At 42.1% G+C, this 10,208-nt stretch overlaps 1 protein-coding gene and 1 long non-coding RNA gene across 2 annotated transcripts; both read left to right on the forward strand.

The window, feature by feature from the left end:
- The first annotated feature begins 2,071 nt into the window (after positions 1-2,071).
- On the forward strand, positions 2,072-4,363 carry LOC310795838. The gene is made up of 3 exons (XR_014553652.1): positions 2,072-2,176; positions 3,706-3,756; positions 3,884-4,363. It is a non-coding gene; the product is annotated as an uncharacterized lncRNA (long non-coding RNA).
- Positions 4,364-4,534: 171 nt separating this feature from the next.
- On the forward strand, positions 4,535-8,949 carry LOC310795212 (uncharacterized protein; the record flags this gene model as incomplete). Its single annotated transcript, XM_083657277.1, has 4 exons — positions 4,535-4,984; positions 5,392-5,547; positions 7,387-7,479; positions 8,641-8,949. 4 exons carry the CDS (start codon positions 4,535-4,537, stop codon positions 8,947-8,949), a joined length of 1,008 nt encoding a protein of 335 aa, XP_083513403.1.
- Positions 8,950-10,208: the final 1,259 nt, after the last annotated feature.

A 10,208-nucleotide genomic window follows, 5' to 3' on the forward strand; every position in this document is an offset into this window, starting at 1 on the left:
AAGTGAAGTCCTTTTTCCTTTTCCTGTCGGAGGTTGTTGTGGGAAAATCCGCCAGGTTACAACTACTAAACCTATAACTTACACCAAACAGTAAGTTGATTAACTTGGGTTTTGTCCGTACTTTTTGACTATGTGAGATTTTCTTTTGTTGCTATATGGAGTTTACCGCGCTAGCCAGGCGCTAGTTAGTAGCTCTCCTTAGCGTTAATGGTGTTAGCTTGGCGGGCATAGCAGCTACCATTTAGTACAGCTAACGTTTAGCTGATTTCTGTGGCTTTTTATGACTAGATTTTACACGTGGCGGGTTGCAAAATAACCGTGTAAAAGTAACTGTATACCGTAAGTGACGTTAGCGCACCCTCTATAACAACACGTGTTTGCGCAAGCTGCTAGACTATGCTTAGCATGTCGCTGCTACTTGTAAGCCTCAGCAGACAGGAGTCAAACGCAGACACACATGGGGCTTCACGTTTCACAAACACCGTAAACATAACATTAATATTATCGAAGGACGCACGTGAAACGTTGCGTTTAGGACACGTTATCAAGAGCATGGGCCACCTAGCTGTACTGTCAGCAGTCCGCAAACTAGTTTAGCAGGCTAACTAAATGCTAAACGCTCGCTGTGTGTGTGTGTGCAACACACTTGGTCATCTCACTTAAATATTTTCTTTCATAGGTTAGCAGAGCTGAAACAGCACATCAGGGCTAATACTGGTAAGTGATTTTGTGTGTGTGTGTGTGTGTGTAAGCCAGAAAATCAGTATCAGAAAGCATTATAAAAACACATTTAGGTGTCTATTGGTTGTCATTGCATTAAGGTCTGGGCAATATACAGTAGATATTGATATTGTGATGAGACTATGCAAGGTAAGTTTATTTGTATGGCACATTTCCTACACAGAGGCATCCCCCCACCAATGCCCAGAGGGGAAAACAGTTCAGGTGAGAACACTCAACCAGACAGGTGTACAACATAATTAAAAAAAATTGCTGAATCTTGCTTTACATATACAAATAATTCAATGGCGTAAGATAATGCAAAAACAACAATTTGAATAGTAATAGTATTGATTTGAGTTTCATACCTCTGTGTAGGAAATGTAAGGGGCGAAGCTGAAAAAAACAGTAAAAGTCAAACTGCTATTCACCCCAATGCAGTGTTCTGCCAATTACTTCCTGCAGGCGCGGTAGCATGTATCAAAAACAAGAAATGTGATAGGAAACAGCTTTAGCGAATTTGTAACCAAACAAAAACAAATCAAGTCATATCTGACTTGTTTTAAATTTATTTCTCCCCACAAAAGTTTGATAGCCTATCAGTCAGTCAGCTCCTATCCTCTCCACAGTGTGGATGCACAGTCTGTCTGCCTGACAAATCTGGAGACTTCAAAAAACATGTTTTAACGGAGTCCATTGACAACGAGGGGTGGCAATGTGCCAAAAATGCCTTTGTTAAGCTACATAAAGCCGCGCAGTCAAAATAGTGGTCGGACTGTCGTCAATCACTGTGGGTGATTTATTTTATGACATTCAAGTCATATCTGACTAGTTTGAAATGTATTTCTCCCCACAAAACTTTGATAGCCTATCAGTCAGAGTCAGTCAGCTCCTATCCACTCCGCAGTGTGGGCGCACAGTAGCGTCAGGGACGATGAAAATTAATTTGGGGATGGAGCCATACGATAGCCTAAACACGCTCTGCTCGTTATGAACAGCGTTAAAAATGACATGCCACACACACACGCACACTAAACAGACATGCGGGCACTGGCAGAGAGACAAACAGGCAGATAGAGCGGCACGCATTGCGCAAAAAGCACATTTGTGTGCACAGAGCCTGTAGGTATGAGTTCCGGTGTTAAAAAGTTTTGGCCTGAAGGTCCCCACCCAGCCAGCAAACCAGAGATCATCTCGCAAAGCTACACCTCATGTTAGCAGGCTGAGCACCAAAACAAATCAATTTAAATTTTACCTGACTATTTTGGCACTCGCCACGTGGTGGACTGGACAGCCCTCTGATCATCAACTCACCAGAACATGAAATCTAGTCGCATTTGGCAATTGGTGACTTAATTTCAGGTGCTGTGTGTGATATGTGAGGCTCACTTATTCTAAATGTTTTCTTTCATAGGTTTGCACAGCTGGGGGGCAGGCGCATCGGGGCTCTACAGTGGTAAGTGATGTAATATTTTTGCCTTTTGTGTTGCTTTAAATCTCCCTAAATCTGCAGTTTGCTTTAGTCTGACAAACATTGCCATTCTAAACAAGCCTAACAGCATCAGCCACCCAGAGCACAATCAATAGTAACACATCCACTCAGCATTGCACGTGCAGGACAACAGACAATAACCTGCCACCCTACGAGTTCCGGTATAATGCCTTGAAACGGGTCTCCCCCCAGAGGTTCCCAGATTGCTAGAACATACTCAACCCGAGGCTCTAGAGCAGGGATGGGCAACTTTGATGATAAAAAAAAATTCATTGCTACCAGAGGGCCATATTGTGACCATGCACTTCCACCAGTAGTCTACTGTAACCCCATCACTCACAATTATAGCTACTAATTTGCATTAAAAGGATGAAATATATACTGGTAATCAAAGTTTATTTTACCAACATTTATATTTTTCATGCGTTTAGTAATGCTTCCATTCATTGAATGAACTTCTAATTATGTCTTATCACTCTACCTTTAAAACTAAGCCTGCTACAGTAATTTCATGTGGTACAGCACCCAAATATGTCGTATAAATCACATTAGTGATGTTGCCTGTGCAATGTGCATCCTGGATATAGTTTGTTACAATAGTGTTAGCTCAAATGCTGCAGTATGTGGATGGAATATGCTAGCGCCATTAGCACCATGTTCTGGGATCTACAGTGAAAAAAAAAACAGATCTGGGTGGTCTGTCCTAGTTGGTTACCTAGTGGAATATTCAAGCTTTGCCCAAAAATGTACACCTTGTACATTTACACAGGGGGCGCTCAGCCCGCGGGCCACATGTTGCCCATGTCTGCTCTAGAGCAGGGATGGGCAACTATGTGGCCCATGAGTGGCCTGCACTGGAATTGCAAAACAAACAAACAAATGTACAAGTCGGACATTTTGGGGCGAGGCTTGAGTATTCCACTAAGAAACCAACTATGACAGACCACCCAAATCTGTGTTTTTATTTCACTCTAAATCCCAGAACATGGCGCTAATAGCGTTAGCATTGTCCATCCACATATTTTGTTTAACGTTAGCATTTGAGCCAACGCTATTGTAACAAACTATATCCAGGAGGCAACATCACTAATGTGATATGACATATTTGGGTGCTGTACCACATGAAATTACTGTAGAAGGCTTAATTTTAAAGCTGGAGTGAAGACAGACATCTGAATTAGAAGTTCATTCAATGAATGGACGCATTCCTAAATGCACGAAAAATATAAATGTTTGTATAATAAACTTTGATTACCAGTATATATTTCATCCTTTTAATAAATATTAGTAGCTATAATTGGGAGTGATGGGGTTACAGTAGGCTACTGATGGAAGTGCATGGTCTCAATCTGGCCCTCTGGTAGCGCTGACATTTTTTTGTGGCCCTCTCTATCATCAAAGTTGCCCATCCCTGCTCTTCAAAATAAAAGCGCAACACTTCAAAATAAAAGCACAGCTTGGAGCTTTAATGATGATCTTCATGTGTGTTACAGGTTAGGTGGTTGGAATGTGGAGTTGTAAGGGGTGCACTGAAACTGTGTCAAGTAGGTCCAAGCTTTTGCATCACTACAAGTTAAAGCATCCACATTTTGGACGCAGTTGTCGCTTTCACTGAATTTGAAATCACAAATGTATGGATGTCGGAGGTCTAATCATTGTTTGTCTGTGCAGAATAAACTGAAGATGGGGACTCCAGTCATACTCAAGATCATCTTAACTGATGGGAGCTCTCAGAGATTGACATTCTTAGGTGGACTGCCTGCATCTGTTGGTGCCTTTAAAGCTGCAGTCACAAACGAGTGTGGACTCCTGGGTGAATTCAAACTACAATTTATGGATTCCTTGTTTGGAGGTACCTTCAATAACCTCAACAATATGTCTGAAGTTGAACATCTTGGTACTCTTAAAGTCGTGGACAAGTCCAGGCCCACCACTATCCAGCATGATGATGAGAGGTCTACGGCTCCCTATCCAGCCCTACACCCCCTGGCATCCAGTTCCTTCATATATGATTCTCCGTCCCCGTCTGCTCAATCTGTGGATACAGATGTTCTATCAACAAGTGGGTCTCTGACCTCACGGTCATCAAGTGTGTCTGTGACCTCACTGTCAAGTGAGCCTCGAAGCCCACGGTCCCCTTGGCCTGATATTTTCCATGTGCCCATGTTCTCCTACGATGCTGAGTTGCAACTTGAGCAGGCAAATGCAGCATTTGTTCAAAATGGCACTGTAATTGAGCCAGGTCTCAAATTGAGGTCTGCAATCCTTAATGGCTTAATGCAGGAAATAGTCAAGTATAAAGTCTATGTCGATGATAAGGACATGGAACAGGTAGCTCGGAGCCTTATCAAGAAGCATCCTTGTTTAACTGAGAAGGGGTGCGAGAGTGGATGTGGCGGATGGAAGGGCAGCTTAAAAAACAAAGTATCCAACTACCGCACACATCTGAGAACACTGGGCTGCCCAGAGGTGACTGTGAATTCTATCCAAAACAAACCTGCAGGAAAGCGCAAGGCAGCTGCTGGTGTGAAAAAGCCAAGGAGAGGGGAGGTGGAATATTGCCCGCCATACCCAGCAGGAGAAACAGAGGAGAGTCTGGAGGCCATGCAGGAAGCTCTACTCCTGGATGTGAAGAAGAGAGACAACAGAGAGGTTGTGAAATTCAAGATGGCAAAGACTTTCGCACACAGAAGACTTGAAGTCGTTGGGGGTCGTGAACCAATGGTGGAGGCTTTCCTGGCCCGGTGGCCTGCTCTGTCTGAAGAAAGAGAGGTAAGGCTTACCTCATGTTTGGTTTTTATGCTCTGCCGGCGTTAGCCGAGCCGGAGGCATTTTGGTTTTGTGTTGTCCGTACAATGTTTTATCTTGAATGAATGAATGAATGGTTTTATTTCGAACAATCAACAATCGTCAAATTTCACTGAAATGTCCACTTGGAACTGATTAGATTTTGGTGGTCAGAGGTCAAAGTTCAAGGCCACGGTGAACTTACAAATGCCGTTTCCTAGCTCGTAGAATTGACGATATTTCGAAATGACATCGGCAGTATGTATGAATCAAGATCACAGTTTTATTCTATTAATCGTGCAGCCCTGCTGTATGTGTGATGGCTTTCTCCAAGTTTGTTTGAACCTCAATGCTTTGTGCTTTTTTCTCCTTTGTGTGTTTGCCGTTTTCAGATCAACGCTGAATTCAAGAGAATCACCACTGTCCCACTTCAGTCAAAGTTCCTGTCACAACTGGACCTCTACTCAGACAAACTCCTGAAGCTGTTCGACAAGAGAGGAGGACAGCTTGGGAGAAAGCTCCGTGCAATTAATGCACAAATGGCTAATGTAAGTGATACAGGGGATGCACATGAAACGCCTAGAAACGTTATTCTGACTGTTGCTAAAGGATGGCTTTACCGATAATCAACCCACTTTGTATATAATCTCAGTAATATAAGCACATGGGCTTAATTTGCTCTGTTTTACTCACAGAGAAAAATATTCCTGCAGAAACTCCGCCTCTGCCAGCTGCAAGTCATTAAGTCTTGTTAAGGCTCTCACGTATGGATTCTCCCGTGCATGTGGCATACTAAGAAAAAACAATAACCAATAATCTTGAGCAGAATTTACACAGCACTTGGGCAGAGGAGGAAATGGGAGATCTCCACAAAGAAAACAGATAGAGAAGGTAAACAAACACAGGCCATGTGCTTATATTACAGAGATTAGAATAGACAAAGATTATTTCTGAGACCATAACCCTTTAATTTTTAACCCGTTGGCAGACTTAGCCTTTGTGTTCCATAGTTTTAAATACAGATGGGTTTTAGTCATGTCCAAACCTTTTCCCCCTTCAAAAACTACTGAAAATGGCCATTTGTTAAAGCAACACATTCTCACTCCCAACTCGTCAGATGTCCGACGCTATGCCCAGAGCCCCTCTCGTCACTATCGGAAGAGACGGGGGGGCAACCGCGGCACATATTGACGACTGCGGCGGGCCTCCCGCCACCATAACTGCGGCGGGAGGCTGGGGAACCGTGCCATAACCATAACCCTAACCCTAACCGGTAAAAAAACGCAAAAAAGTATTTTTAGCGTTTTTTATATACATATATATATATATATAGGTTAAGGTTAGGGTTATGGTTATGGTTATCGCTATGCCTTGCGTTAGGTCTAGAAACCCGGAAAATGAACTCGCTGGTCTGCACCGCATAATCCGCGGTCCGCCTCCCGCCGCAGTCGTCAATATGTGCCGCGGTTGCCCCCCCATCTCTTCTGATAGTGACGAGAGGGGCTCTGGGCATAGCGTCGGACATCTGACGAGTTGGGAGTGAGAATGTGTTGGTTAAAGGGACAGCGCACCCTAAAATTCAAAATACATATTTTCCTCTTACCTGTAGTGCTATTTAGCCATCTAGATGCATTCATTTTGCCTGGGTTTGGGAGGTATTGTCCATAGAGATTTTTACCTTCTCTCCAATACAATGGAACTGGATGACACTCGACTTGTGGTGCTCAAAGGTATTATTTAATGTGAGGAACTTCTGCCATACATAACTGATGACATCACAATTGCTCTTAATGACATCACTCATGACATCACTGAGGCCCAACCATTTAGCCATCACAACTTTCGGACATCACAGTTGAACAAAATCTTGACCGCCCTCCGTATATAACTCCCACCCACCCTCTACTTAGCCAAATTGCTCGAGTGACATCACTGAGGCCCACCCACTTAGCCATCACAACTCTGATGACATGACATAACTAAATCTTGACCGCCCTCCGTACATACCACCCACCCTCCACTGGATTTAATCAAACCGGAGGTGCACAAATCCTTTCCTATGAAGGGCCAAAATGTATCTGGATGGATGGCTGTGGGCTAAAAATAAATGTTGATGTTATGAGAATCTACATTAAAATTGACAAAAAGTGGAGGGTACCCTGTGTCATTTATTTTCATGAGGTTGATGGCATCAACCCTGTGAAAATAAATGCACATCTTAATGTAGATTCACATAACTTCAACATTTATTTTTGGCCATCCACCCAGATTAATTTTGGTCCTTCATAAGAAAGGATTTGTGCAACTCTGGTTTACATGACAGTTTACACCACTAGTTAAAGCACAATGGCTGAATTTAAACACTAATCAAGAATACTTCCTTTCAGTGTGATGATGTCGATCTGGGAAGAGAGTGCGTCCTCAAGGGAGTCTGCATTTACATGGGGGAAGATCCTGAAAAACTGGTGCGGGAATATGTGGTATGTTCATGTCCCTTATCTTCCACTCTTTTACTGTTCTCCTTCTTGATCACAATTGGGCTGAAATTATTAATAGAACATGTATTGATTGTAATTTTGACCATTTTTTCATTTGTTTCTTAATATTATGAAATCTACACAATGTTTCTCGGTTGCTGGTTAAAGTTGAATTTATATTTTCTTTAATCGTTAAACTAACTTGACTAATTTGAGACATGACTTGCTTGTTGTGGTGGGTATTTTTAATTTCTATATATTTTTAACTAAATCATTGATTGAGTGAAATCTGACTTTGAATATTCAAAACAAGCACAAGATTAATCATAGTTGCAGCCCTATCACCATTCTTTTGGTCTCTGTTCTGGTCACTGCTATTCTATTAAGATCCATAACTATTTGGACATTGAGACAATTTTCATAATGTTGGCTCTGTACCATGTATGTATGTAATCAACAAATTAATTCTGAAGAATTTGTCATCCTACTGCTGTTGTCTGTTGCTCATCTCTACTTTAAATTTGCCTGCCCCTCAAAAGTTCAACCTATCCAAATGTGGAGTGGGTCGGATTCCAAAGTCTCAAAGCTGACCGCCCTTGTTTGATAAACTGACATGACCCTGATACCTCTGCTTCTGGGGTGTTGAGTATCTCTTTAACAACATTTGCAGTGCTTTACCTTGCCATCAGAAAGCCCTATCCTTTGGCACTACATCTTCTCACCCATATAAGTTCCATATTCCTACGCATGCAACAAACTTGCATGCATAGAAATACGGAAGTTCTGTGGTTGAGATGTCCCAAAGAAAAGGTCTGTTTGGCGGGAAGGTAAAGCGCTTAAAATGCTAAATCCTTCAAGACAGGTGCTAAATCTTATTTAACTCCTCCCATCTCTCTTATCACTGTAACGCAATAGAGTTGAGAAGTGTTCACACACTCAAGCCTCTCTTTTTAATTGCTGTCTGTAGGCTTCTGTAAAGCCTCATAGTTCTCTTTATGAAAATATAATATATTTTATATTATGCTGTGTTGGGTCCTCAAATTTGAGGGAATTCGGCCTGGAAAGTCATTGAATGTCATTTCTAAAAAATGGGTGGGACCCTGATTATCCTGTAGGTCTTATTTACCTACCTTTATTTAAAAATACTTTTTTTGTTTTGTGCAGGGCCTGGATGACGGCACCACCAACACAGCAATCGAGGCCACCACAGTTGGGATCTATGTCCTCAAAGACACTCCAGATACCCGACCAGAGGACATTGGCGTTGTGCTAGAAGGAAACAAAGTGCTGCAGGACCTGGACAGCGTTGGATTGGCTGTAGCCATGCTCTTTGGTCTTTTTTACGTGATGAATATCGACTACCCTTTAGACCTCAAATACACCTTTGAGGTCGTGCAGAGGGTTCTGATGGAGCTGGAAGGAGGCTTAATTTCAAGGAAGGTACTCGCTCTCAAAAACAGGCTGTTTCTGTGACCACCATCCCCAGCGCCCCCCCCCCCAACACGACCCATATCCCGCTAGCCACTGACTACCCTCACCCGTCTCCCTTCCATCCTAGATCAATCTTTCTCTCTTCTCTGCCTTCCATCCTACTTCTACCTTTCTCTCCTCTCTCCCCTTCATGTCACCAAGTTCCCATTCATGATGAAGAGACACGTCAAGTCCTCAAAGCTTCATCAAAGCCAAGCTGAGGACAACAGAGAGGCAGAGCCTCTAGCCAGGAGCTAAACTGAACAGATGAAAACAGAATCTGATTGAGAGGACTGGAGAATCACAAGCCATGAGTTAGATCCAGTGTGGCAAGACTTGTCCTGAACCTGAGACTAGAGACTAAAAGACATTGATGATTCGATGGAAATTTGTGAACCTCAGTCAGGTTTAGGAAAACAGGAAAACGGTACTAAAGTAACTAAACTAAAGTAGTAAAGTACGTGGTGAGAAACAGTTTCGTAGCTCAGTTTTTGTTCAAAGATTTGACCGCAGACACATGGTAATCCAAACAGGATTAAAACAGTGTAATTGCTCAGTCTGTGGTAATACGTTGCAGTAGAAAAAGATTTCAAGAAACCAGAGTCTACACAGGAGAAGTACGTGGTGAGAAACACTTTCGTAGCTCAGTTTTTGGTCAAAGATTTGACCGCAGACACATGGTAATCCAAACAGGATTAAAACAATGTAATTGCTCAGTCTGTGGTAATACGTTGCAGTAAAAAAAGATTTCAAGAAACCAGAGTCCACACAGGAGAAAAAAAAATTGTCATAAAAGATTTTGTCAAAATGACACATGGAAGTCCACACAGGAGAGATGCAATTGAATTGCGCAGTCTGTGGTAAACCTTTTAGTGGAAGATTCCCTGTGACGATATTTAATTTTTTGAATACAGGTTTAAAAATGTAACCTATTTTTGTTTGCATTAAGGTTTACATAGCTCTTTTATTGAATTTTATTATTCATCAGTGAAATCGTGATGCAGGGTTTAATCTTTTTTTCTTGGGTCCAAAGTTCATGCGACTGTTAACATTTAGTCAAGATTATTACAGACATGGAAGTCCACACAGGAGAGACTCAATTTAATTGATCAGTCTGTGGTGTCAAAAATCCCCTGTTCTTTTATTTTTACGGTTTTAAAGAGTGTAACCTTTTAAAGAGTGTAACCATTGTTGGTTTACATCGCTCTTTTATTTAATTGGATTCCTCAGTTAAATCATTATGCAGGGTTGATTGTTTTTAT

Source organism: Poromitra crassiceps, assembly GCF_964638095.1.
Source record: "Poromitra crassiceps genome assembly, chromosome: 21".
Classification (NCBI taxonomy): Eukaryota; Metazoa; Chordata; class Actinopteri; order Beryciformes; family Melamphaidae; genus Poromitra; species Poromitra crassiceps.